Source organism: Oryzias latipes, chromosome 1 (assembly GCF_053564925.1).
Source record: "Oryzias latipes strain Hd-rR chromosome 1, Olatipes_Hd-rR_3.1".
Taxonomy (NCBI): domain Eukaryota; kingdom Metazoa; phylum Chordata; class Actinopteri; order Beloniformes; family Adrianichthyidae; genus Oryzias; species Oryzias latipes.
In genome coordinates this window covers 41,975,064-42,003,029 of record NC_136237.1, presented here as the reverse complement: position 1 = coordinate 42,003,029, position 27,966 = coordinate 41,975,064, and the positions used below count along the sequence as shown (strand labels likewise).

The 27,966-nt window shown below is 43.8% G+C and overlaps 1 protein-coding gene across 2 annotated transcripts; it reads right to left on the bottom strand.

The window, feature by feature from the left end:
• Window positions 1-141: 141 nt before the first annotated feature.
• Window positions 142-20,897, bottom strand: socs7 (suppressor of cytokine signaling 7). 2 transcript variants are annotated; one of them, XM_023956542.2, is made up of 10 exons: window positions 19,140-20,897; window positions 18,197-18,276; window positions 14,617-14,721; window positions 13,605-13,739; window positions 13,333-13,478; window positions 11,337-11,505; window positions 7,033-7,161; window positions 5,883-6,018; window positions 4,110-4,254; window positions 142-3,847 (listed from the first exon to the last, which is right to left on the bottom strand). In XM_023956542.2, the coding sequence occupies exons 1-9, from the start codon at window positions 20,537-20,539 to the stop codon at window positions 4,134-4,136; spliced, it is 2,421 nt and encodes an 806-aa protein (XP_023812310.1). In that variant the 5' UTR covers window positions 20,540-20,897; the 3' UTR covers window positions 142-3,847; window positions 4,110-4,133. The 2 variants fall into 2 exon arrangements, with proteins under 2 accessions (XP_023812310.1, XP_023812324.1); XM_023956556.2 differs by lacking the exon at window positions 13,605-13,739 and having other exon boundaries at window positions 19,140-20,887.
• Window positions 20,898-27,966: the final 7,069 nt, after the last annotated feature.

Below are 27,966 nucleotides of genomic sequence, written 5' to 3'. Positions count from 1 at the left end.
AATATTTACAAGGTTGTATTTTCTGACTTTTAGAGTCATAGTATCTAAAGTTTACAGAGGATGAACATTATTTGAGTATGTTAAAAACGTACTGTGTGAAAAAATTCTTGACTATTCTTGAAAATTCAACACAACAACGAATTGTGTAAAAATGTTTGCTTTTTAAGCACAATGTTTTTATTTCATTTCCAGCTCAAATACATCCTGGTTTCAACCCTGAAATGACCTTTATTTCATGAACAAGAGGTAAATCAGAAAGGTTTCCTTCATAAAATTTGAATTTTCCATACTTTGTTTCTGTTCAGTTTTTTTTTTACATAATCATCTGCATCAATCTTACAATAAAAATACTTAGAATAAAAAGAATATGCCACACACTGACGTTTATTTTTCCTCTTTTTTTCTACGGAAAGCGCTGAGCCGGCGGCCAGCGTCATGGTACTGAGAATGGGCAAAGTACACCTGGGCATTTCTACAAAGAAAACGGGCAGGGGGGCAGCACGGAGGACATACACCCAGAGAGGTGGTGTGCACGCAGGGGGGGGGGGGGGGGGGGGGGGGCGGGGGGGCAAAGTGGGGCTAGTTACTTAAGTAGTCCATTTTGTGGTACAAGCACCAAATCGACTGTAGCTGATGGGCCCCGGTTTTAGAAAATCCTATTTGCCACGAGGAAATCCAAGATGGGAAAATATATAAAGTATATATGTATACATCCTAGTATTCTGTAGGTACCCCTCAAGTAAAAAAAAAAAAGGCATTTTATGCACTAATATTGTTGGGGCCAATAGAAATCAAATCTGTTTGCTGCCATATTGACTCTAAATAAGGACTGGACTGAGTGGCCCCTCCCACCTGGTGTTCCAAACAGGAAGTGGCTTTGAGCATCAAAAGTCCTACAGACTTCTATAGAGAAATCAACTGCTGTGATTCTATTGCTCAGAAGAACCATTCTGGATCTGATACCTTTTTTTTAATCTTCTTGATCATCCTCTCTTTTTCTTCATGATATTTTTTCTTTAGTTCAAGTTATTCCGGTTATAAACTGACCAATCAAATGTCTCAATAAACGTAGGCGGAGCTTGCTGGCCCCCCCAATCCAGTTTTTAAATGTTTGACAGATATTTTTTGTTGCCCTGTTTTCAAGTGGTAGGGGTGTGGCCTTCTAACAAGCTCACTCCTGATTGGTGAGAGTGGTTGCCATAGCGACGTCGACTCAGTCCAGGTTAGACCAATCGCCGCGGCACCCTGATCGGCAAAAACGTGACGACCGAACTGACATCGTTCCATCATTAAGTAAGCCTTTGAGTGACGTCACACTCGCTCACCCCAGTTCTCAGATTCGGTCCATGTGGCTGCTCGTTTTTGCTCATTTGGATTTTTTTCGTGGCGAACGTGTTTTTTAATCTGAAAGAGCGGGTCCTGAGGTCCTTCCATGGCAAATCTGGTGCTGGTGCCACAAAATGCCTGATGGGTCTGGTATATCAACGTAACCGCTACGCTGAATCACATCCCCTTACTTTGGTTTTTGAGTTGTCCGTAATAGTAGCAAAGTGTTTGATGACTACGGACAAGCTCAATTCTGAAAATGAAAAACTCTGTGCATCTTTTGACCTTTGAACTTCGTCAGCTTTTGGGCTCCGGGCGCCACTCCTGGACCCTCTACCAACAATGTGCTGCTTCAAGAAACTGACCTGTGCTCTGAAAGGGACGCTGAGGTTTCTGCAACCATAACATATCCATAACATTCATAACTAAAATATTGTTCAAAATGAAAAAAGGGAAATCAAAAAACATAAACTCCCACCAGAGATTAAAGTTTTCTGTGGTCATAAACAGGATTTGTCTTTGGTTTGTTTGTTCAGTTTCATCGAGTCTTAATTGGCGTTTTTGTCTTTTGACATTTTGTCAAACTTGGTTTAAAAAAAAGAACTGTTCTTAAAATCTGATGATAAAAAATAAATGGATGCATCTCCTGTATAGGATGACAGAACTCTCAGTTATGTGCAAAAGTTAAGGCCCAGTAATTAACACATACCTCAGATCAGAAACAGCTTTTCATGTAACAATTTGATGATGGATAAAAAATAAAAATAAACGCTTGTCCAGTTTGGAGCGGCTCTTTGATCCACTTTTTATGATTAGGAGTCTTTTATGGCTGCTATTATTGATCTGTCATTATGGCCCCCTGTCAGGGTTCTAATCACATCAACAAATAATTCATATTAAAGATCACAATTAAAAAATAATAAACAAATATCTTATTTTTCGGACAATAAGTCGCCCCTGAGTATGAGTCGCACCCCTGGCCAAACTATGCAAAAAAAAGCAACTTATACTCCAAAAAAATATGGTGATAAAAAAGCAACATTTTATAAATAAATTTAAAAAAACCAAACCAGAAACCAAAACATTAAAAAAAAAACATTTCAGAAAACAAAAGGAAATTTCCAAAAAACTTAAAATAAAAACATTAAACAATGAAACAAAATTTGTAAGCGGGAAGGTTTGGTGATTGTGTAATTATTTTTTTACTCCATCCTTTACCTCCTCTTAAAAACGTATCATCATCCAATCACGATGTCCCATTATACCAACTTTTCTTATTTTGTTTCATTTTTTAACATTTTGTTTTCAAATTATTTTGTTCGTCAAAATTGTTTACATTTTGGTTTCTGGAATTTTGTTTTGAATTTGTAAATGTAATGTTTTAGTATTTGTTTTTCTTTTTTGAATTGTTGTTGTGATCTTTAAAACGTTTTTAAGTTGGGTGATTGTTGATTTGCACTTCAGGGCCACCGTACCCGTGGCTCCAAAAAGCCCATATTATCAACCCTCCACTGCCGTGCTTGATAGCTAATTCAACATTTTTATCTAAAATGGTGAAGAGAAACTGACGAATTTAAATGTTCTTAACTCCTGTTGTTGTTCAGACTCACCACTTAAAGTGTATTTTTGTTTTTTCTCTCTTTCTGTGGTTCAATTATTTTTATTTAGTGTCTTGAAGATCCTCCATGAGCCAAATTTGAGTCTGATTTGCAGCCTTGTTTTGTTTTGTCAGACTGTTGCAAATCCTGAGCTAATCTGGTTCGAACCTTTACTCCTGGGAAGATTGAGAATCATCTGCATGTTTGGAAATAGGTGACAATGATTTTTTTAGATGGAAAAAAAAAACTGCTGGATCCTCCAGAACGCCAAACTGACAAATCATTTATGGAGATCTGTGCTTGATAATTAGATCACTGAGGCGGTAGGAGCTGTAAGTGAGCACCACCTGTTTGATTTTTAAACTCTATATAATGTATAAGTCAATTATCTGCAGTTTTTGCACAAACACATTTAAAGGATCCTAACTTTTGCACATCAATGTCTTCAATACAAAACAAACATGTTTTTGCTTGTAAAATTCAGATTCTGGGGTTCTGCGTTCAGTGCAGTTCGCCGCCTCTGGGTGTATATCTGTGCTGCAGACATCTTGCAATCCAAAGTCCTCCAATATGACAAAATGGAAGGAAAAACAAACAAATGTTGGCAAACAACGGTTGTACAAACTGACCAGCATGTTGTGTTTTAGAAGTCCAGCAGGAAATAGGAAAGTTGAGTTTGTGATTCGGGCTCCGAGTCTTTCTTTTGGGTGAGGACGTCTCTGCAGGCGCTCCTCGGCGTGAGTCCTCTGCATCAGCAGCAGCAGCAGCAGCAGCGTTAGCGTCAAACAGCAAACACACAGCTCTCCTCTGAGGAGTCCAAATCAGCACAGAGGAGCTCCATCCCAGTCCAACAGGAAACGCTCCCTGATTGGCTGATGCTGGAACAGCGGCAGACCCCAACAGATCTGCCCCCCGTGTGAAACCTGCACACAGGTCACCAGAAACTGGGGTTTCTAACGATTCCTGACGATATTTCAAAATGAATTGAGCTAAACTACACTTTGCAGCTTTGACTTTGAACAGAAACAGGATCCTTTTCAGCTGCAGATGGCCTCATCTGAACTCTGACGCGTTTCTGTTTCTGCTAAAAGCTTCTTCAACTGAAAGAAAAACTGAATGGGGAAATGAGAAGTTCCTTCTTCTAAGTCCTAAAATAGTTCCAAACCGCAGAAAGAACTGACTCACTTGATGCTGAGGCGATCTCCGCTGCTACGTCTGAGGCTCCGCCTCCTGCTCTGCCCCCACCACCCCACGGATGCTCTTGATGGACAGGTACATCTCCTCCTCCGGGTCGTAGTAATAAAACTTACTCAGGTAAGAGATAAGGGGTCTGCAGAAGAACAAAAGGAACAATTTTCTATGGTTTACCATCAGATCCAGAGAGGCAGCAGTTGGATTTAATGCAAATGTTCACCTGTTTGCAGACACATGCATCAGCTAGTAGGTAAGGTTTATTTAAGATATCTTGAAATTATCAGGTTTTTCCACATTTTAATTTAATTAAAAATATATATTTATGGAAGAAAATATGCAGAGAAACAAAACAATTTAAAAAATGAAACAAACTAATTTCATTTGGTTCTTTTTCTTTTTTGTAGAGAAAAGAAGATTGAGGTTATTTTTTATTTCTTTGGTAAGGCATGCTTTAGTGTTAACAGACTTTCTTAAATGAGCCAGACAGAATCGACCCGCATGAGGGTGACCCGTTACAGGTTCTGCAGGTTTTTGGATGTTGGGGTCTGTGGAGCGGCGAGGGGAGGAGCTTAACCCCCCTGCGACTCCTAAATAACACACGCTCTTTGACGTGTTGGGGCTCCTCGACCACGGGGTGCGTGTGCAGCGTCTGCCCGTAGGACGTCGACGAAAAATACACACTGGTTGTCCTCATTTCTCACAGTCAGGCTGCAGCAGAGAGCGCGCACGTTTCACGTGAACAGTTTGACAGGATTTAAACCACTTTTGTTGTCAGGCAGGTGCCGGGGTCGCCCACAGTCACACCTGTTCTGCATCCAATCAGACAACCTTTATTAGTCCATCCATGTCGCTTCCTCTGCTTCTCAATCACTGCTAAACCCTTGCTGAGCCAAGCCAAGCCAAGCCAAGCCACTTAAAGCCAAGCCAAGTCTCTTCAAACCACGTCAAGACCTTCTGGATTCATCTCCTCCTCGCCATCATCCTCCCCCAGGAAGAACACTCTGGACCGACTGTCCTCCTGCAGGTTCGGCCGCTTCACCTGATCTACAATCCACGAACACTGACCCCCCCCCAGTCCTTCATTTCTACGTTTAATGAACCGCATAACTTCAATCCTAGTCCCGGTCTGCTTGTGGGTCCAGCAGATTCAATCCCTGACATTTATTGTTATGACAATTATGCAAAAATATCACAGGAAATAAGTCAGTGGGGGTGGCATCACATAGGTTTGCTTGTCCCCACTACCTTTAAAGCAGTAAATCAAATTCTACTTAAATTGAGTTAATAATCACTATATGTTATGTTTATTTCATGGTGGGCATCGTATGGGGTTTATACAGATTTCTTGCGTTTAAGTTTTTAAAAATTGGATTATGTTTTTATGTAAAAAACTTTGAGTAACAAAAGTGCTCCGCAAGTAAACTTTGATTTGATTTGATGACTGCAAACATATTTATTTAATATTATGAGTAATGATCTTCTTCTTCTAACATTTTTGTTCTTTTTTTTTAAACAATTGCATTTCTTTTTTTCCGAAATGGCTTTAATATTCCTGCTTGATCGTCGACAATTAATGCTGGAAATAAACCAGTAAATCAAATCAGTCGATTGTTCTTAGGCACTTCTGTTATCAGACATGGTTGTGTGTTTATTTTTCACATACCTGACATGTTTGAAACATGTCAGGTATGTGAAAAAAATAAAAAAATACAGGAAGACCCTGAGAAGTGTGTCAATAATGAAAGGAAGTCCTGGACTGTTCACCTGGGCAGTGGAAGCTCCTGGATGTGGTCGATGCGGACGATCTGTCGGATGCAGAAGCGGCAGAGGTGCTGCAGCGACTTCACGTTGCTGAAGCGAGACACGGGATACAGCAGCTGGACCGGAGTGGGTGGAAGCCCTGAAACAAAGAGCGGCACTTTACTCGCTGACACATCCCCACCCGGCCGGCGAGCCCCCCCCCCCGGGCCGCAGGCATCACGGTGAACCCACGGCCAACCCATCGTTCCTGCTGCCGTGCTATAGGAAAAAGAATCAAAGGCAGAGTGGAATTGACTATTGCTCACATTTATAGATTTATCTTCCTTTTTTTCTCTCTGCTAGTCTTTGAAAGCAGCGTCTGTCCCCCCCCCCAGCAGCTGAGAGCCACAAACACAAAAATAGAATCCCGTTTTAGAGCTAAATAATGTGGAGGGGGAAGCTGCAGATGCAGTGAATTTAGGCCATTGTGGCTCTAAAAATGAACATGACATTTGCTCGTTCTGCTGGAATTAGCCACACTTTACGCCTCTCCGGCTTCAGCGCAAACGTGGAATGTTTTCAAACAACGGCGTCAAAAGTTAAGGTAAAAGGCAGAGCGTGTGCAGTGCTGCAGCTCCGCAGCATTCAGAGCAGACTCAGACTTTACCGTCAAACCTGGTTCAAGCCAATCATGCTGATCATGACACGCCTCCCTCTCATGCTTGGAGTACATGTAAACGGCTTCAAATAACACAATCTGCCGTGTTTATTTACACGTCTTCAAGTGTTCTAATAAGAGCTTCAAGAAACGCTACTGAAGAAACAATGTCCTGCTAAAAATAAGCTAAAAACATATACGATAATATTTTGTGATAAGTGAACAAATCCGTTACATTGTCACATACTGTCACATTCTATCCTTATTCCTAGACCATATAATTAAAATAAGACTAGAATTACAAATTTTAAGATAAAGTTGTTAAATTATACGTGAATTATCATCAAAAAACGTGTTTCATTAGAAAATATTGCTTAAAATAAGATTAACTGTCTTCAAAGTAGTCATTACATAACACGGAAAAGTTAGTAGTTCCTTAATTAAAGGTAACTGAGTAAATGTAGCTCATTATCGCCCCTACAGCCTTTTTTCCTGTGATTGGCGTCTGTGACACACCTGGGACTCGTGAGCGCAGGAAGTAGAGGAATTTGCCGTTCTTGGAGTGCATGATGGCTCTCTCGATGAACTCCACCACGGAGTGGCAGCGGTCCTCGAACTTCGGGTGGCACCACAAACTGAAGGTCCCTGGAGACACACAAGTGGGGGCTTATCAGCGGTCATGCAGCGTCTCGTGTTCTGAGTTTGACCCCTCCGCTGAGGAGTGATGAGCTGCAGTCCCAACAACCGTAATCCACAGGGGTCAAACCCCAGGCCACGATGGCCGCTGCCCTGCATGTTTTCAAACTAACCTGCCATTAAGGCTTCTCATTGGTCAAACACACCTGGTCCAGGTAATCAGCAGCAGGTAAAGCATGGTCTCTGTTAAGCCAGCTAGATGTCTGGCAGGGAGGAGTCTTTGGTATGACCCCACTGTGGATTTGACTCAGGGTGGACACTCTCCCACTAGACCACTGAGCTGATATCGGTCAAATGTGGGACGAGTTCATTGTGCTTTTTCTGATACGTAAAAAAACCCAAAAACAATTATCAATTTATCAAATCTATATTTTGTTGCAGGGAACATCTTGAATTTTAAGGCAAAAACACAATTTTTGTTTAGCCGTTCAAGAATTTAAAATGTATTATTCTGCCTTCACTTCCATTTAAATGACGACTTCTGTGGAAAAAATACTTAATACATGTTAAAGAAGAGTAAAAATGTGACAGATAATGAATGTCAGAACCCGCTGAAGCCCTTTCAGGGTCGCAGGGTTGCTGGAGCCTATCCCAGCTACTGTTGGTCGGGGTGGGGACGCGCACTCACCTAGGACCGAGTGTGTCCTATCAGCATTTATGCATCTCTATCTGATCAAAAATAAAGATGTAGAAACAACATTTCCATAAATCCCCGTTAATAAAAACTCTTTTTAAAAAAGGAACTCGTTTGTTTAACCCTAGAGCGCCATCGCCGGGGGATTTTCACCCCAGAAGAACTATTTACATGCATTTCAATACGTCGCGTGTCGAGGAGTCTGTGCCTTCATCAGGGACGTCGCACACGTGCCAGGACTGGGAGGACCAAAGACCATGTTTCCTTTTATTATGTTTTAGGAATTATTTGCTCTCAAATTCCTAAATAATTATGTGATTTTTGAGTTTGTTTTTAGGAACTTCATGTGTTTTTCCTTTTCATTTTGTTACACAGACCACAGTTGAAAATAAAAGAAACCCATTCAATTTTATCACGTTTTGTCATGTTTTGATGTATTTATTAGTAAAAGTATGTTTTTGTTAAGTATATTATATCGGGTAAAAATTACCCGGCAACAGTGACGCTGCTACTTTTTATAGCCAAAGTGTTCTGTGGTTCAGGAGCTTTCCGGGAGGTCTGGGATCTTTTGGGGAGCAGGAGCACAACGTCTGATAACTTTACAATTTATCTGGACCAATCTGGACCAATCAGCAGCTGTTTGATGGCGGCTTTGTTACGCTAAACTGAAACTCATGAGAGCAAAATCAAAGATAGGAAAAAAGCGAGATGAGGCACTACGCATGCGAAAACATTTGAGGCAAAATTATTTTTTGAAAGCAAAGAAACAGTTTTTGAACTATATGGAGCAACTATTTATTGTTTTCATTTTCAAGTTTTGCATGACTGCGGGACGATCCCCTTCGCGTGCGCATGCGGCCTCCTGTCCCTGCAGGTTGCGTCCGGCAGCCTCTCTACCGCATCCCTGTTGGACGTTCAGAACGATCCTCACAAACGCTGCCGTCGCTCAGTAAGCAGGACGCGTGGCCCATTTCCGCTCACCTCCTGAGGGTCGCTCGTGGAAACGGAGAGCTGCTTTTGTCTGCGGACGTCTTTGATTCCAGAGTGACCTGCAGCTCTGCGGCGTTTTATGTGCCCCCCTCTTCTGCCCTATTGCACGAATGTTTTAGCGTGACTCACCCGGGTAATGCATGCCCGCGCAGAGCACATGATGCAAGGCCAAGTTACATGCATGAGGCGCTGACAGTGGAGCATGGGGAGCTGAGTGTGTGTGTGTGTGTGGGGGGGGGGGCTCTTTAGTGTAATGTGGTGAAATCCTGAAACACGCGTTTCTGTTTGCAAATGCTGCTGCGGGAAAATTCAGTTTCATTCATATAAAAACTTCCGTTTGTGTTCCGTAATCCGTCTTCCTCCTATTTTATTGCACAATAAAATAGCCCCCCCCCTCCTTTTTGTCCACTAAGCTCTTGAAATCAACGTCAACAGTGATATAAACTGTGAGCGCTGACAGATAAAACGCGTTAAACCTCCTGAAACCAGCATCACCGTCACCTTCGGTTTGTCAGGTCTCTAACGGCCAGGGTGAGAGGCTCAAAAAAACAAAAAATTAAAAAATGTAACCAAAGCGCAGGTGCGTGGGTATTTAAAGAAAGATTTGAAATCATTATGGGATGGCCACAGTTGACCTAAAACTCAGCAGCCATTTGTGGCAAAGTGTGAAATTTGGTAATTTTCACATTTTCCGCAGTCTGGGAAAAGAAAACGTTTATCCAAGCAATCTCCACGAACTTTCACACACATCCTGTCAGGTTAAGCCTAAAACCACAACCGAAGCTTCATTGACCTTTGACCTCAGGAGGAGACAACCATCTTGAAAAAGAAAAAAAACATCTTTAGCACCAGCTACAAACATAAAACTGGTTTCTAAAGTTTGTAGATTTTGAATGGCGTTAGCGTGGCGAGGTCGTTGTAGTGGTTTCTCCCTTGTTGGGTGTCAGATGTCAGGACTCTGTCTCCCCCTCCGGTCACCGGCGGGAACCGTCTTCAGAGTTCTGAGTTCATTTCATCTCCCAGCAACCCCGGCCCACATTTTCCGGATACCTGACTCTCATCTGCAGTCACTCCCCGTCTCCTTCAGCTCTGCGCTGAGCCTCGCTCACTGCAACGTATGGTTTGTGCCTCTCAGCCGGCATTACTGAGCGTTGCTTCTGGACCTGAGCTTCTGTTTCCTGACTCCGTTTTGTCTCTGACTCCGTTTGCCCGCCGCCTGCCCCGACTCTCGTTTGGATCCTGACTAGACTCTAGTATCCTCTCTGATGCTCCCACGCTCGTCACGCTCCTCACTGACCCCTGCCTGACCTGGGTTTAGCTTTGTGGACTACTACTGCAACTGGAACCAGCTGTCTGCTCTGGGTTACAAAAAACAATCTTTGTTGCCAAGGAAATCTAAAACGTACTTTGATTTTTTCTTTTAAAAACATAGATCTGTTGGTCACCTCCAGGCAATCGAAACATAAAATTAATACTTTAGAGATAAATCCAATCGAAAAGCCTTTGTTTTGAAAAACATGTTGTAGGTTTTTTGACGGATTTTTGTTTAAATGTATAATAATATAAACGTATTTTATTTAAATGTGTATATATTTCCATGTATCACATGGAGCTCTGAGGGTGGCAGGTGCAGAAATTGAGTGAGGGGTGTGTAGAAGCCAGTGAGGGGGCACCAGTCATGGCTTTGATTGGTTTTTATTTTGTTTTATATTTTTACTATCTTAATTTTTCATTGTTTTGATTTTTAAAGTTTTTAAAGTTTTCTTTCGGCTTGTCTGACTGCTGTCATGTTAAGGCGCTACATGAGAAGCACCTGAAAACAGACCACCTTTCACGGCTCTTTATTTCAATTCATTTCTGTTTAAAAGTGTCCAATATTACATCACAGTTGTCTTAATGGGCGTCACTAATTGTCCAAAACATGAAATCAGATATAAAATACAACATCTGGTTGCCAGGTCAAACTGACGAAACGTAACTGAGCATCCCTGATCTCAGACCCTCCGTATGGAAAAACTCCTAAAAAAACAGATTCCAGGGGGGAAAAAGAAGAAACCACAGGGGTGTCCACATGTAGGAGGGATCCTCCCCCAGGACGGACAGGCGATGTAAAAAAGAATGAGCGTGTCTAACTCTACAACTACATGTTTTATTAGTCCAGCAGACGGGCTTCATCCAGATGGAACTGGAGGACGGCTTTTTAACAGAAAATCTGCTGGGAAGCATCCTGGGCCACCGCTTTGCCCTTCACACCGGCCCATTGACCACATGACTGAAGGTCATAAGGTCATATTCTAGTTCTGCGGTTACCAATCAAATATTATTTCACATTCAAATTAACCAAAACATGGAGTTAGTTCATCTAACAATCATGAACTCAAGTTATATCATGTTACATATGAACAGGTTACCTTCTCTGTGCTGCAAACCTGGTTTTCCATTAGTAACACTAAAAACAGGTGTGTTTGTGTTTGTGTGTGTGTGTGTGAACGCCTCTCACCTCTGTAGTGCTCCATGCGAGTGTGATGTGTGACTCCCTGCGACCTGAAGCTGAGGCTCAGGATGTATCTTGGGTCTGAACTGTCCCGGACCAGAAAGGACCCGTCCGGTTTCCCCTTCAGCTTCATCTCGGCGTCCTCCCAGTTCATTGGACCCCAGTACCAGCCGCACTGCAGACGGACCAGCAATCGTTCAGCGAGAAAGGTTTGAACATTTATTTAGTCTCTTTTCAGTTCTTTTCAGGGTTAGTTTGGACTAACTTCCTGTTTTTTTTTTTTTTTAAAGAAATCACATGTATGTAAATATAAGTTAGTATAAATACATATAATATAATATAATATAATATAATATAATATAATATAATATAATATAATATAATATAATATAATATAATATAATATAATATAATATATTATAATGGGTTCTTGACCCAGTTTCCTTTTAACTGTCCTCAGCTTTTCTAGATTTTTAAGGTCTGACAGCCAACATTTGCTTAAGCCTTGTGCTATCCTAGGCACTTTAACATGGGGAGTTGGGTCATCTAGACCCACTAGACAGTGCGCTGAACCTTTTTTCTTCAATGATTTGTGATCTTCACTGGTGTCCATGGATTACATGAAATCTTTCCACCTTTATCCACCTTTGTCATGGTAGGGAGAACACGTCAATGTGAGGGTGGGGTCATTTAAGACAGCACAAGGGTTAATGTACCTGCAGGTCAGGACAGAAACACTGGGGGGGGGGGGGGGGGGGGGGGGGTGGCGGCCTCATTATGGATAATATTCCTGCAGAACTGTGCATGACACCAGACTTTCACAGTTTCAAATGTCAACTAAACACTAAACTTTTTAGAATGGCTTTATGTATTTAATTTCTTTTTGTAATGTTATACAGTTTTTGTAAATTTTTGTTTGGCCAAATATAAACTTTATTTTGTCTTCCTGAAGGAGTTTGAAAGTTCATTTCTGTCTCATTTTAACTTCTAATGCTATTTTCTTTTGTTGAGTTAGTTCAGACTAACTTCCTGTTTTATTTTGAAGGGAAGCCGTGTGTCTGTACTCTTTCCTGTTTGTCAGACCTGGCTTCTGCTTTTGCACATTTCAGCAGTTTCTTATAGTTAGTTACGTCTTTTCGGTAGAGACTGATCTTAGTCTTGATTCTGGCTTTCTGTCAGTGATTATTGCTGCATGAAAATAATGTTCCTGTCAAAGTTAAGATAATATTCTGGATAAAAACACACAACCTATTGAAAAATACAGCATCCGACCACCCATCTATCCCATCATGTGAAAGTCTGATCACCATAGTTGCTATGGTGACCTTTTTATACAGGATTGGTGTTTTCCAAACTGATTTTTAAAAAGACAAAAGGCTTTGGTTTACTCTTTATTTGAGCTTAAGGAGTTATAGAGTTTTTCTCAAACAAAACTAAACAAAAAGTGTTATTTTATAGATTTAAACGATCCTGTTAGACTCTGTGTGAAGTGAAGCGGATCAACCCTAGATCTGTTTAAACAAAAGGCACAACTGGAGCGGATTGCTGACTTTGAGAAGCGACGTTTCTGGATCGCGATGTTCTGCTCTGACCGAACATCTGGATTTCTGGTTTTCACCCACGCCGTGTCCGCTCCTCTTCAATGCAACCAGAGCTTCACTCGCCTCGTTTCCAGGAACTTTGTTCAATTCTTACAGTTTGGTTATTGATCAGCCCCGAGGCGTTTGCTAAAAGCAAAAACATCCCTGACCGACTGCTTAGTCTCCTGACGCGGTTTGTTTTTGAGCTCAGACAGAAAAAAGAATCATCTGAGCTGACTGTCACCAAGAACTGTGATTGGCTGATGCCTTCACAAAATCAAGTCCAAGCAGCTCACAGACAGATCAGAACATTTTTGAATCTAAGTCTTTTTATTATAAAATTATAATCATTAGTAGACGGTCTGTTACGTGAAATCCTCCGACTAAAAACTACAACACATGACGAGCAGCAACTGTTTTACCTTTTCCAGCTCTCTTAGACTGGCAGTGAAGTTGCTGGCTTCAGACCGCCGCAGCGCACAGAGGACGGGAGGCGGAGCCTGTCTGGCGGGAAGTGGAGCGTCAGCAGGCGACGGGTTGGAATGAGGGAGGGCTCGCAGGAAAGCGTCTGATTCAGAGACGTAAAAAAGACACAAGAAAAGAGTTTCTAACCAACAAAAACATCACAATTTTAGAGTTTATCCCCCCCCCCAAAAAAATCCCCTCAACTCTGACACATCAGCCCACATCTTACCATTGAGACTGAGGCTGTGCTGGATGGTGGCGTGGGAGGGAGGAGGGGGAGGCGGGAGAGGCAAGGGGAGGGACTGCAGGGAGGCGCCCATGACGCTCACTAAGAAGGAGCCGGGCTGAGGCCCGGCTATGTCGTCTGTGAGGATGACAGGAGGGACGGAGGAGAGACGGGACAAAAGAAGGAAGGAGTCAGGAGAGGAGGATTTCTGAGCAGCATCAGCGTCAGACAGACAAACCGAACCCAAACCGTCCGGTTACGGGGGATCCAGACACTCACTTTCACCACAATTTGGCCAAATCTCTAATTTTGGGGTTTTGTTTTGTTTGGGTTGGATCTGTGTTTTACAAAATTACAACAAAAAGCTACAAAAATCCATTTTTAGACCGCAGATCACAAATAACAGTGAATACTAAGCCTAAATCATAAAACCTATTTTTTAAATTAACCACAACATGTGTTTGAAACTGTCAAAGTAAAAGTACTGGCATGCAGTCGAGATCCAACGATCCACTTTCCAGCGGCTTCAGAACCATAAAGACATTTATTTAACCTCTGACACACACGAACATGGCAGCTAAGACGGCAGAACAAAACGATGAATTCCTATTGTTGAAATATCAGTAAATATTCATCATGAGGCATCCACATCATGTGTGGGACTCACAGTGAGAAGGCGCCTTTAAAAGGTCAGAAAACAAACAGTTTCAGGAATTTAACATTACATATTCCTCTGCTGCCCTTAACCCAGGGCTCAACCCGTCACACTCTCATACATTTATTCAAACCAATTCTCTAAGAGAAGCTAGATTTTCTCTTTTTCATCTCTCTGTCGTTGAATCCTCCAGGTTTAAATGAAGTTTGGTCTCCACCAATCAGATTACAGCAGATTCCTAAAACGTGTCTGCGTCTGAACGGAGCAGAATGGTGAAGGAAACCGCTTCCTGTCGGGATGTTTGCGCTGGAATGACAAAAACGCGGACATGTACATTCAATCAGGACGGAAAAAAAGTACCCAACAGGCTGAGACTTCGGCGTGGAGGAGGGGGAGGAGTCGGAGGGTGTGGCGTGATCGTCCCTCGCCGAGAAATATCCACGTCCACCAAAGAAACGGTCTCACCTGAAGCCAGAAACAGATTTTTTTTTTGAATTGATGAAAAGCAAAACCACAACGTAAACTGCAGGGGAAAAATGGAAAAAAATCCTATTTTCTATGCAGAGATTTTCTGAAAGTGCACCAAGCAGGATGTTTATGGAGAATTACACCCAGCTAATCAGCACAAATGACTGCAATAAAGAAACACATCCAATCCCAAGTTAATTGAGACGCTGCAGGTTCTCTGTTTACCAAAACGGCGTTCAGCAGTCGGTTTCTGGCATCAGAGGAAGCCAAATCAGACGCTAAGAGCAAAACGCCACTAAAGAGAACCGTCCACCGACTGCAGCCGGTTTGGTTTCAGATCCAACCTGAACCGTTTCATACGTCCATCAAGTTCTTCTGCTGCTTATCTGTCATCTGTGTTTGAAAGACTGTGAAGCCCCACGGAGACGTCTCCAAGCTGAAATCTGCTGCATGAATAAAAAACGCGGCACGGCTTTCCATCTGCCGCCCACCTCTGACTTCTCCACCTCTGCCAGGAAAACAGCTGGGGCTTTTATTTTTCACTTTCAATCTGCTGTCCTGCCTTTGAGTCCAGCTGCCACTTCTCCTAAAGAAGCTCCGCAAAACTGGAAGAAGAAAAAAAAAGCTTCTGGATTTGTTTTTGTGTGGTTTTTTTAGTCAGGATTTAACCACAGCAGGGGGAATAAAATCACAAACTCCTGCAGCAGACAAACAATTATTTACACCTTTTTGAATGTGATCCCACACTGGAATATTATTTTAATGAACGCTAACAGAAAGGGCTTTGAACTTCATCACCAAAAAGTTTGGATCAAAAGCTGCAGACTCTCCGCATGGAGAGGATTTGAAGAAAAGAAACTGTGAGTCCACTCCTGAAGCCTGAGTCACATGCACGCATGCATGAGGGTCGTACGGCCACCTCAAGGTGGAAATGGAACATACCATCGTCACGCGTGTGGTATGACAAAGTGTGCATTGTCAGAAATGAACTCACAAGGGGGAAGCCTGAACCGCGGTTCAGGCTTCCCCCTTGTGAGTTCATTTCTGATAATGCACACTTTGAAGGCCATTAACCCGCCTATACCATGGTCACTTACAAAAGAAATACATTTTCAACCAGTTTGTAGTCATTTATTCTTGTTATTTTTACGGTTTGGATCGCCTTTTTTCACAAAAAGCGGACTATTTGTTACGTGGTGCCCCTTTACCTCGGGTGCAGTAGCAAAGGAGAGCAACATCTATGTTGATGGTCACGATGAGTTCAACTGCTTGTTTTTGTCCAGATGATACAGAGATACAGAACATTTAAATTACGTGACCGGAACTTCTTTTTCACTTTTTTAATGCACACCTAGCAGCCAATCAGAAAAAAAGTAGTTCCGGTCACATGTATCACTGCGCCGGCTTCTCACAAAACAAACTTTAGCTTCATCGTCTGGACAAAAACAAGCGGTTAGAGGGGAACTTTCTGTTTCTCTCTGAGCTGATGCTTTACTTAACCCATCGTGATGGGTTAAGTAAAGTAAGCACATGTATCTCTTTCCTTTGTTGAGGTCCGCGCTGGCAAGCTACCGTGACAACGCGCCGCACCACAAATCGTCCACATTTTGTGAAAAAAAGCGATCCAAACCAAAGAAATACCAAGAATAAAGTACAGAAAACTGGTTGAATATTTATTTCTTTATATAGGCGGGTTAATGGCCTTCAAGGTGTGCATTATCAGAAATAAAACTGTAATCAGGGACAGGAAACTCCGTCATACGTGAACATACATACCGTATGTGGAAAAAGTGTGAAAATACGTGGTCTTTGCGTGAAATCCTCACAGATGCATCACAAATGAACCACATTAAAACCACCGAAGAAGTACGAATGAACCACGCAAACAACACCTAAACTATTGTTGTAGCATTGGGCTGTTTAAGGACATTCATTCATCTTCTAAGCCGTTTGGTCCCTTTCGGAGTCGCTATATAAATAAATAAAATTAAATAAAGTTGAATCGAATTGAACGTAAAACATGAACCACGCCTGATTATTGTGCTGTTTAAATCCAATTCAATGTTGATTCGTGGGACAATTACGCAATTTGAGCGTGAGAAGTGCGCCGTATGCGCACATCACAGTCCGCAGATTTGGGCTGAAAAGATGAAATATCCATACGTGCGACACGCCTGCCTTCCATCCATACTGTGCACGAACATTTTCTCTCTACAGGGTCAACGAGCGATCGGCGACCTTGATATTTCATACATGTTTGACCATTTTGCACTTGCAGAAAACCGCGTAACTGTCCACCCGTAAGGGCAGAGGTGACAAAGGCGTTAATGTTTGGACACCCAAACTGTTAGCTACTCCAGAATTTGGACGGTTGCTCTGAATCAGACTGAAAAGTCTGAAGAGCTCACAGCAGGTTCATTAAAAAAAAACAACGTATCTTTAGAATAGCAGAGAAGGTCTGGCAACTGACCGGAACTTTAAGAAACATGATGCTAAAAGAACTGTTACCTCCAGAGGAAGTGAACAGGGAAATTCTGAGTCACATCTGCAGGAAATCAGAAGGAAATAAACTCCTGAAACTCTGTGAAACCCCTGCCCAAAAAAAGATGACAGTCATTTTAACGATGAATGGAAGAACTCGAGTCTGAAACTTCAAGCTCATGAAGCAATAATCATGACTCCTCATCACCAAAAAACAGAGATAACCGAAGTCCGCCAAGAGTCTCAACGTGTCTTACAGTCCTGACAAACTGGAATGAGAGAGAAAAGCTCCTGGAAAACTCCTGGACGCTGTTCAGCCGTCCCAAGAACAGATATGTGTCGCTGAGAACAAGCCTGCAAAGGCCGTGAAAGTCCAGCTGAAGGACTAGAGTCTGTGAGAGCAGAGCTCCGTGTCCCAACAGCACACTCATCCTCCCGATGAAGAGGAAACCGAATTCCTCTCTGTGAGCAGCGGTGAATCTAAGGATGTGTTCAGACTGGAAAAGCCTGTTGGTCCGGACCGAGTCCTGAAACTTGCACCTTAATTCCTGAGAGTAAGTAATGAGGAACAGAAACAGGTTTCTGTCCACTGTTGACAGAAATTCCTCAGAATCTTTTTGATACTTTTTCAAGTTTGGACTAAAGTCATTAAATAGTTGGACAACTTTCCCACCAACGGACATATCTGACGTCTCTTACGTCCATCTCAGATGTGGACATTTGGTTCACGTTTTTAAATTCTGTTCACTTTAGACACTCTTGTGTAATTACATCATCCCATTCTGAGCGTTTGTTTCCTTTTTAATGTTTAAGTACGTTTTTATCTGCTCCTCTCATCTTTGGTTTGAGTCTCAATCGTTTCCTGCAGCTCAGCGACTGTCAGACCTTCTGTTTCCTTCTCTTGAACTGAGCTGATCTGATCAACTTCTTCAAAGTTTTCATGCATCAGCCACAGGTTTTAGTGCAGAGGGGAAGCTGGAGCGGCTCTTACCGGTGAAAGCAGAGAGGGAGGCTGAGAGGGAGGCAGGGTTGAAGGCACTTTGGGCCCTGGTCAGTCTGGGATGGATGTGGCTGCAGGAGAGACATCCAGAAGATGAAGAAGAAGAATGTGAGAAGACAGCAGGAGCGTTAGTGCAGCAGCAGCAGAGCCTGGGAGGATACGCATCAATCCTGCAGCGTCTGTTTGGCTGAAGCTCTTAAGTTCTGACTCTGGAGGCTTTTGAAGAAATGTTTTTTTAATCGCAGCCTTCTGTCGGTGTGCTGCTTAACAGGAGGACAGACCACAAAGGTCTAAAAACTCCCTACATCTGACAGCACGAAAATGTTTGGAAAGTAGATAGAAGAGGAGCTCAGAAGCATCGACTCGTCAGAAACTCACCTGAAATCTATTGTCTAACTAGAAGGAGCTGCGTTTCCAGAAGAACATGCAGGATTGATGCTGTATTACTGAATGAAAATGAAACTTAAAGGGTAATAATTGGCACAAAATAAAGAAAGAAATGATCAAAGTTGACCATAAGTAAAGTGAAAACAGTACAATAACAAAAATATATGAGTTTGTGAAAAATGCCAGAGCCGGGTCTCGAACCCGCGAGCTTCTGCATCCAGGATTCCCCATGAATTTCAATGGAGGCAAAGAATCCTGGAAATCCTGGAATATCTTGAAAAGTTCAAGGATTTGAAGGACCAAAAGTCACAGCTGGAAAAAGCTGAAAGAGCTGAACATTTGAGTAGTTGGATGTTAAAATAGCTGAAAAATTGTAGAAGGAGTTAAGCACCAAAAGAAAAAGAAAAAAAATGGCGGATGATACTAGAATAAAGAAAGAGAAACAGGAAAAACAACGGAGCATTCAACCAATGAGTGAGAGCAGATATTTCACTGTGACATGCATTAGTGATAGGCTCGTTTTGGGGGTGTCCTCTGAGTGTCCCACCTGTCTGGGTCGTGCTCTCCGCAGGGGGAACCCGCCATGTCCACCAGACTCCCAGCGGAGGACACCGAGTAGGCCACGGACGGCCTCTTGTCCAGGAGGTGGCTGGAGCCGCTGCAGCTCTTAGTCCGGAACAGTTTACTGAGCCGCAGCTTCAGCGAGCCCTTTTTGGACTTCCCCGGGACTTTCAGCGTCGGAGTCCGCGGCGCGCTGGCGCACCGCTCGGGCCGCCTGCCCGGCGTCGACGCCTGGCTCGGGTTCGGGCTCGCGGCCCAGGGGGGGGTCCGGACGGGGGCGGGGTGGTGCGCCGCGCACACCTGAGCCGCCGCCCCCGCCTCCGGGGCGGGCTCCTCCACCTGCCTCCTCAGCTCCACCTGGAAGCTGCTGATGGAGAAGGCTCCGGTCATCTTCTGGACCACCTCGCGCTTCCGGTGGAGGAGAAAGTCTCGGCGTCCGTCCTCGTCCTCCGCCTGGTCCTCCGGGCAGCCGTCCATGCCCAGCCCGTCCCCGCTGCCCAGCCCCTCCAGCACCAGCAGGGCATCGCTGGTCTCCGTGGGGTCGTCTCCGGGCGGCACCCCCGCCGCCCCCGACCTGTGCGCGCCCTGACACGAGCACTGCGGGAGCTCCCCCGCCTTGAACAGCATCTTGGGGACCGCGCCGACTCCCAGCTCCCCGAACCTCCGCGCCAGCTCGAACACGGCCCCGTCCCGGTCCGCCGCGCCGCATCCCCACGCGGAGCTCACCACGGTGAGCGGGGTGGACCTGTCCGACAGAACGGGCCACTCCGGCGGGGAGGCGAGGAGCCGATGCCGGCGGCACAGCTCCGTGGCTCCCGGTCCCTCGGCCGGAACGGAGAGCGGCGGCGGGGCTCTCCATCCGGGGTCCTGCGGGTCCTGCTGCCGCTGCTGCGCGTCCGTCAGGCTGCGGGGGTTGTTGTTGGCGGCCGGGCCGGAGCCCGCGCTCTGCTCCAGCGCATCCCGCGGCGGATTCAGCTCCAAAATGCCCTCCCCGTTCCGAATGATGTTGGAGAAAACGAGCAGCTGAGGCCGCAGGCCGGAGCTGGGGGCGAAGTCGAAGCCCTGGGCCTCCACGGAGCTCTGCTGAGGAGGAGCCGCGGACAGCGGGGCTCGGCCCTCCGTGCCCCCGGCGTCAGGTGCAGCCGTGCCGTCGCCGCTCGGCGGAGCTTTGTTCAGGAATCCGCTGGGATGCTCGAGGCCCGCGGGGTCTCGGCCGATGTCCAAGCCCGCCTTGACGCCGCTGTGAGCCAGGACCTCCTTCCCCAGCCCCGACACGACTCCTCCCGGCGGCACATTCCCGTTTTCTGCGTCCAAGCGGTCGTCCTCGGCCGCGGAAACCAGGCGCATCAACACAAAGTCGGGCGACATATCTTGCGCGTTGTTCATAATTATTCGACAGCGGATCCGGATTAGCGTCGATCTGCGTTCACATAGCTCACCGCGGGGATGTGGCTCCGGTGATAAAGAAAGGGCCAAACCGCTGCTGCCGCGCGCGCGGTCTGCGAGCGCAAAAAGGATCGGAGGCGACTCCCTCCCTCCCCCCTCCCGCTCTCCTACCACCGGGCAGCATCCATGTGTGAATGATCGGACAAACGACTGCGGTTCGCTCCCGGCGGCGGCAGGCCGGCCCCGGGTCAGACATGCGGTCTGGTTTCCGGCTCCCGGACTCAAAAACAGAGGAGTCTCCGGTCAGCGAGCGCCGTCTGCCTCCCCGGTTCCCAGCCAGGCCCCACCCGCTCCGCCCGTAACGCCGCTCCATGAGCACCAATGATGAGAGCCATAAATTCAGCAGTGGCGCTTTAACATCCCAGACTGGGTTCCCGCCTCAGCCTCGCGGTGACTCTGTGCTGCTGATGGCATTTCCCCACAGAACACAACAACAAACACAAAACAACAACACAAAGAAACAGGAATTGTGTTAGTTTCAGCTGCTTTGGGATCCACGTTCTCTTCAAATCGACTTAATTTAACTAATCAATTAATTCATTAGAAAAGTGGGATTTCATGCTGACTAATGGGTGGATTATGATCAGACACACGTTTCCTCTTTTAATTTCTCCTAAACTTATTTGAAACCAACTTTCCCCTCAATACAGATTGAAGCTGAGATGAAATTTATGATATTTTATAGTGCTTATGTGGTGTAGTGGTTAGCACTCTGGCAGGGAGAAGGCTCTGGTTTAAATCCTTTCTGCCCAGAGTTTGCATGTTCTCCTCGTGCAGGCGTTGGTTTTCTCCAAAAGAGTCCAAAAACATGCTTCATGGGTTCATTGGTGTCTCTGAATTGCCCCTAGGTGTGCATGTGAGTGTGTGGCCCTGTGACAGACGGGTGAGCCCGTCTGGGATAGGCTCCAGCAACCATGTGACCCTGATAGGGATTCACAAGTTCTGAAGATGGATATCCTCAAATTAAAATAAAACAGTCGGAGTTTCTGTTACTTCAGTCGGATAAGTATGCTACTGCTATAGACACTATAAACATTTTGATGTATAACTGGAGAGACTCATTTGAGAGGAAGTGGATGTTTGCTCTCACTTCAGATAGACATGGAAGGAAGTCTTCTGGTTTAGCACTTTTCTACCTTCCTTTAAGGCCCAAAGCTTCACAGTCCGTCCCATTAACACTCTGATTGTGGCCCTGCTGTCTTACAATGGTAATGTTCTGATAGAGGAATGAACAGATATGTTTGAGACGAAGGAGTGAACAGTTCTCTGCACCACCAGTTGAATAGGGGGAACCTGAAACCATTAAAAAAAAAAGTCCAGTTTTAAGATCACCCTGACCCCTCTTATGCTGAGAACACTGTTAGGAGACGGAGATCTCAGTGGAAAAGGGAGTAAGAAGAGGTCAGCCTCCTCAGCAACTCAGAGGAGGGAGGAGGAAGAGCAGCAATGGAGATCCAATGCCTGGTTGAAGATGGTCCACAAGAGAAGGTAAACAAATCTGAAGTCTAAGATTCTGAAGCCAATAAGGCCGACCAAAACACCAGGGAGACGGACTAAACTGGAATCAGGGACAGGAAACGGGTCAAAAATACCTGGGAAAAAACTGAGCAGCTGGGCTGTGAATTAACCATTGTGCTGTCTTGTGGGGTCAAAATGACCCTACCCTTACATTGATATGTTATCCCTACAGGACAAAGGTGAAGAGGATTTCATGTAATCCATGGACACCAGTGAAGATCACAAATCAATGAAGAAAAAAGGTTCAGAGCACTGTCTAGTGGGTCTAGATGACCCAACTCCCAACGTCAAAGTGCCCAGGATAGCACAAGGGTTACGGCCGTGTCACACAGCTGCTACTCACATTTGAAGATGTCACGAAAATCCGTCATACGTGGAAAAAGTTTGAAAATTCGTGGTCTTTACGTGAAATTCTGACAGATGTATCACAAATGAACCACATTAAAACCACAGAAGAAGTACGAATAAACCACGCAAAGAACACGTAAACCAACAACTATTGTTGTAACACTGGGCTGTACAAATACAGTCATTCATCTTGTAGGCCGTTTGGTCCCATTCGGGGTCGCTATTTAAATAAAGAAAATTGAATTAAACATAGAACATGAACCGTGCGTAATTATTGTTCTGTTTATATCCAGTTCAATAGTGATTTGTGCGACAGTTACACAATTTGACTGTGACGTGCGGCGTATGTGTGATATAAATGTCATACATCATAGGTGCATGCGTATGTTTAGTAGACATACGTGCAACGGTCATGGAAAGACACTAATTTGTGTATGCATCTCGCAAAAAAAACACGCGTAATTGCGTAAGATTCACGTAATAAAATATGCGTAAACTGCGTAATTCTCAACGGACCGAAACTTTGTGTGATTAGGCAGTACATGTGAAGAGATGGACCACAGAACATGACATCAACGTTCAAACCCCAGGAGCTTTGTGGGTGAAACGCTCTACCGCTGCACCACAGCCGGCTCTAGAGTGACAGAGAGGGCTGTTGAAATCCACAGACGAGTCTGTGCTGAGAACATTAGACGTTTTAGAGACTTTCTTCCTCAGGCGCCTGTTAACACAGAAACAGAATTTAAATTCATGTGCAGAAAACGTCCTTTTAGTCTTCAGACTTCAACGACAGTCAAACTTTAGCTTTTTACCAAGTAAAATGTTCACAGCTGAATACATTTTACGCATTTTATGTGGTATTTCTTTAATGGTTTATTTAAGGATCCCCATTAGTCTTTGCAAATGTAAAATTGCATTCTTCCTGGGGCCCACTTCCAAGAATACGTACATTATGACAGAGTTTGCATAAGGATTACATGAACACCTAGCATAACTATAGTCTTCAAAATTCCAGAGAAACATTCGAGGCGAAGCAGTAAAACATATGAGACAAATTAAGAGATAAATCAGTTATTGAATGTAGTTTTATTATGAATCGTTGACTTCTTAGGATTAGCTTAAAAACTACTATGCCTTCTTATTATACCATTATTCCTAGAGGCAGCATATTCCAGGTCTGAATAAGAATAATAAACAAGGAAAGCAAACCGACCAACCAATTCAGAGCTTGAAGGCTCATCTTCTCGCTCAAGGCTCTGCTGCTCCGTCCTGTTTAACCTCAATCCTCTTCTCAGTTCCTCTGCTCACTTCTCCGTGGCACCAATAAAAAAAAAAGGAACAAATATCTCCCAAACTTGTCTGTGAAAGCGATGATACCAAGCATAAATCTGTAGCAACGAGCAGAGCAGACTGAGACCTAAAAAAAGAAGATGCTTCAGGAGGATCTGTGGAATCCAAACATGGGACCAGAAACCTTCAGGAAGTGTGTGATCGTCAAAGAACTACAGGTCCGATGGGACGCATGAGAGAAAAACAGATCTATAAGGATAAACGACAGAGACTTAGTCTGAAATTCCAGATAAATGAAGTGATTTTTCTCCACAGTCTGTGTGTTTTAAGTCACTAAACGCCTTCGACTAAAACTGCGTCTGACCTGAGTGAAGTCCTCACATCAACCTACAGGGGGCGCCAAACGCTTCCGTTTGTGGCTTTGTCTGAGCACAGTCTGTGGAAATGTCTGGAAGTTTTGCCCCTCCTGCTGCATGATATTAAGCAATACAGATGACATTGATGGTATTACTACCAAAAGAGTAACAGCAATTGAGTTTTTGGGTGTATTTATTAATGATCATCTTTCCTAGAAATATCAAATTAACTACAGTTTGACAAAAACAGCAAAATTGACTGCCGCACTGTAAAAAATGAAATGGTCAACTGATACCAGTGCATTGTTATAGAACTCCTTGATAATTCCATACCTGATCTATTGCATTGAAATATGGGAAAATGCAAAGAAAGGACATGTAAACTATACTTTTGTTTTATATGGAAGCCATTCTGGAAGCTTCTGCTTTTGTTTTTTCTTGTAGTCTCGAATGTTTCCATGTAGAGATTCAAATGATCCAAAAAAGGCAGATGGAATCCAGATGAAGTCTGGTAGGAGGTGAAGGTCAGAGGAGCCTTGAAGGAGGGGTCACATTAGGTCAAACGGCCCTGGGTCCTGACCCAGTTGGATAGTAGGCACTATGTGCAAAAGGAAGTGAGAACAACAGGAGACACGATCTCATCAATTCTATTTGATTCATGTAAAATGCTCGTCTCTACAGGGCGAGACACGCATGGACTGGACTGGGGAGGCGGCTGAAAGAAAGGTGACCTGGTCTGAAGGTCACCTGGCTCCTGAGGAGGCTTTGATGGTTCAGGAGCGTCGCTGAGGAAGTGACCAGAGGCATCTCTGAACTTTCACACGTTTTAGTCACGTCAGCCACTGAGCAGAATCCCAACAAGAATTCAATCGCAAGAAGAAGAGCGATTCTGCAGATTATTTCATAAACTTGGCAGAAAAACAAAAAATATTCGAGTGGTTATTAGGATTTTATCGTCATATTGTCCAAACTCTGAACTGTGGGACAAATTGAGATCAACCAAGAAAAATGTGTAGGTATCTATTAATATTTGTAGATATTTTATGTTGTAATCCCTAAACTTAAAAAAAAGAAAAATTTTAAGCTTTAGAAATTTATTCACGTCATAATTCTTTAGATGTTTTGGTTTATTTCAAAAAATTCAGGAGTGAACTGAGACCTAAATTTTTTATTTTCAGTTTCCGGAAGATATTTTCTTTTTGCAGCACAAAGCTCATCCTCTGCGGTTTGGAGGCTGCGTTGACGTGGAATGACATGCAGGTGGCGCTGCAGGCTGTTCAGCCGCTCGTGCTAAAGTGGATGAAGGCCCACTAATCCTCATTGTGTGCTTGTGCTCCTATCCGAGGTTTATGTGAAGTAATCAAACTAACAACCTGCTTTTCACAGCTGAGCACTAATGTAATGTGACCTGGAGGTCACAGCTGGGCAACATTAACGTTACACATTAATCACTTTTATTTTTAGTTTGCATCTTGACCTGCCGACTCTCCGCGTTATCTCAGGCTTTTTGGGGTTTGTTGCATACGACTGTCTGAGTTTGGATCTTCTCACGCGTGGAGGAAAACGTTTTATTTCTCCTAGAAACTCTTTGGAAATATCCGTATTCCCAGACAGAATTCCTTGGAGGTCGCCACAGTGATGGAGTTGTGTTTAGGATTCTCGGCTCAACCCTCTGGAGAGAAAATCAGGAGGAAAATGGGAAAGTTCCTACATGTGGCTCCACAGATTACAGAAATGGTAAAAATCCGACCAAGAAGGAGAGTTTTAAAGACGTGTTCTTGGATTCAAAAGCTTCAACCATTTTTAACCCTTGTGCTATCCTATGGAGTCCAGATAAACCCCCCCCTCCCTTCCATTGATATGTTCTCCCTACCATGACAAAGGTGGATAAAGGTGGAGAGGATTTCATGTAATCCATGGACACCAGTGAAGATCACAAATCATTGAAGAAAAAAGGTTCAGAGCTCTGTCTAGTGGGTCTAGATGACCCAACTCCCAATGGTAAAGTGCCTAGTATAGCACAAGGGTTACAGCAGAAAAATGTAGTTTTCAAAGACTCCCAATGATAAAGAGGAAACTATAATGAAAACCTTTGGATGAAATCTGGACTTAAAATCTTCTTTTTAGAAATGTTTCACTGTGATAAAGCCATTTGCATGAGTTAAAACGAAGAATAAAATAGAATAGAACGTTTTTATTGTCATTATAGATGGTATAATGAGATATATTAGAATAACTCTTCCACTGTGACTTTGTCTATTTGAAAATAAAAATAAAAATAGAATAAGTCTTCCAGATGCCAAGAAACTCAACCTTTGTGCACGATGAGAAACACAGAAGAAGAAGAAAAGCCAGTTGTGGAGCTCAACAGTCGGTGGGTTTCACTCTCCAACCCCCACAGAACCGTTTTGACCAATCAGAACTCCTCAGAAATTGGAGCCACAGATTCTAATTTAAAGTCTGTGGGGGTTTTCTGGACTCTAAGTGATCAGCGAACGTTGACTTTGATTGATCATTAAAAAAACGGACAGAACAGTTTGGTGCAAGAACTTGAACCAGCAACTCTTTAGGCAGTTGTTTGTCCCAAACTCTTATTTTGAAATGTAACTGCATATTCACTTCCTGTTCCTTTAGAACATGGCTGGTGATGCTGAATCTCTCTGTCTTTTTTTTCTTTTTCTGATCTATATTTACTGCTATTAAGAATGATGCCAAGCCGCTTTCTTACAGTTTCTGCAACAATGACGATAAAGCATCTTTTTTTAAAAAACAGCAACAAATATGGAGCTGAAGCAAAAATTCAGCCCTGTGACTTTATGTAAAAGAGCGGCAGGTGTGTGACGCAGCTCCTTCGTTTCTTTTGGGCAGAACTGAAGCCGGATTTTCCCCAAACCAGAAAGTGAAGGAACCCATAGGATGAACTGGAGTGAGTCTGCGTGACGTCATCCATAAAAAAATGCTTTGCTTTTAGCTCCAACCAAATTTAGTCAACTTAGATGCCATTTTTAAAAAAATACGGACTCTGTCATGTTGGAAGCAGTGATCAGTAAGCAGTGATTGTCCCAAGTTGGTCTGAGTCAACGTTTCTATGGTAACCACTCTCGCCAATCAGAGGAAGCTAGTTAGAAGGCCACACCCCTACCACTTGAAAAGCTACACCAAATCTGTCAATCAAACATAGAACGCTGAATGTGGGGCCAAGCAGGCTCCTCCTACTTTCATTAAGGCATCTGATTGGTCGGTTTATGGCTGGTTTATGGCTTGAAAGACTTGAAAACACATTTAAAAAAATGAGGATTGATGTTAAAAAAAGGTATCAGATCCAGAACGGTTCTTCTGACCAATAGAAATGAAACGAAAACTGATGATTTTGTTTAACAAGCAACCTGACCGATGCTTTTGTTTGAAATGGGCTTCAAACAGGAAGTTAAGTGATTGATTTCAAAGGTAAAACCCCAAAAACTTTGAGAAGTTTTCCTGCCTTTGTTTCAACAGTCCTGGTGAGCATTTTTAGCTGCGTTTTAAGTTATATGCAGGTTTTGCTTATATTTAAGGTTTTTTTTTAAATAAAGGTGTAAATTTTGAGAAGGATGAAACAGTAAACGTCTGCAGAGACTGTTCTGTCAGCTTCACACCAGTGCACATCTGGATGCACATCCCGCTAATGTGGGCAGAGCTGCAGCACCTTGAAGTCTCTGCAGCAAAGTTCCAAGCTGGGAGCGGCGCTTGTGAGTTTGTGTGTGCATGTGTGCGCATGTGTGTGCACGTGTGTGCATGTGTGTGCACGTGTGTGCACGTGTGTGCATGTGTATGCAGTCTGACGATGGTGGTGGTGGTGGAGATGCCTGTTGCCAT

Coding starts and splice junctions, on each gene's coding strand:
- socs7 (XM_023956542.2), bottom strand. CDS start 20,539: ATGAACAACGCGCAAGATATGTCGCCCGACTTTGTGTTGATGCGCCTG. Junction 7,162..11,336: donor TCGCATGGAGCACTACAGAG/GTGAGAGGCGTT, acceptor GTGTGTCTCCAG/GGACCTTCAGTTTGTGGTGC. Junction 4,255..5,882: donor CAGGAGCTTCCACTGCCCAG/GTGAACAGTCCA, acceptor GTTCTTCTGCAG/ACCCCTTATCTCTTACCTGA.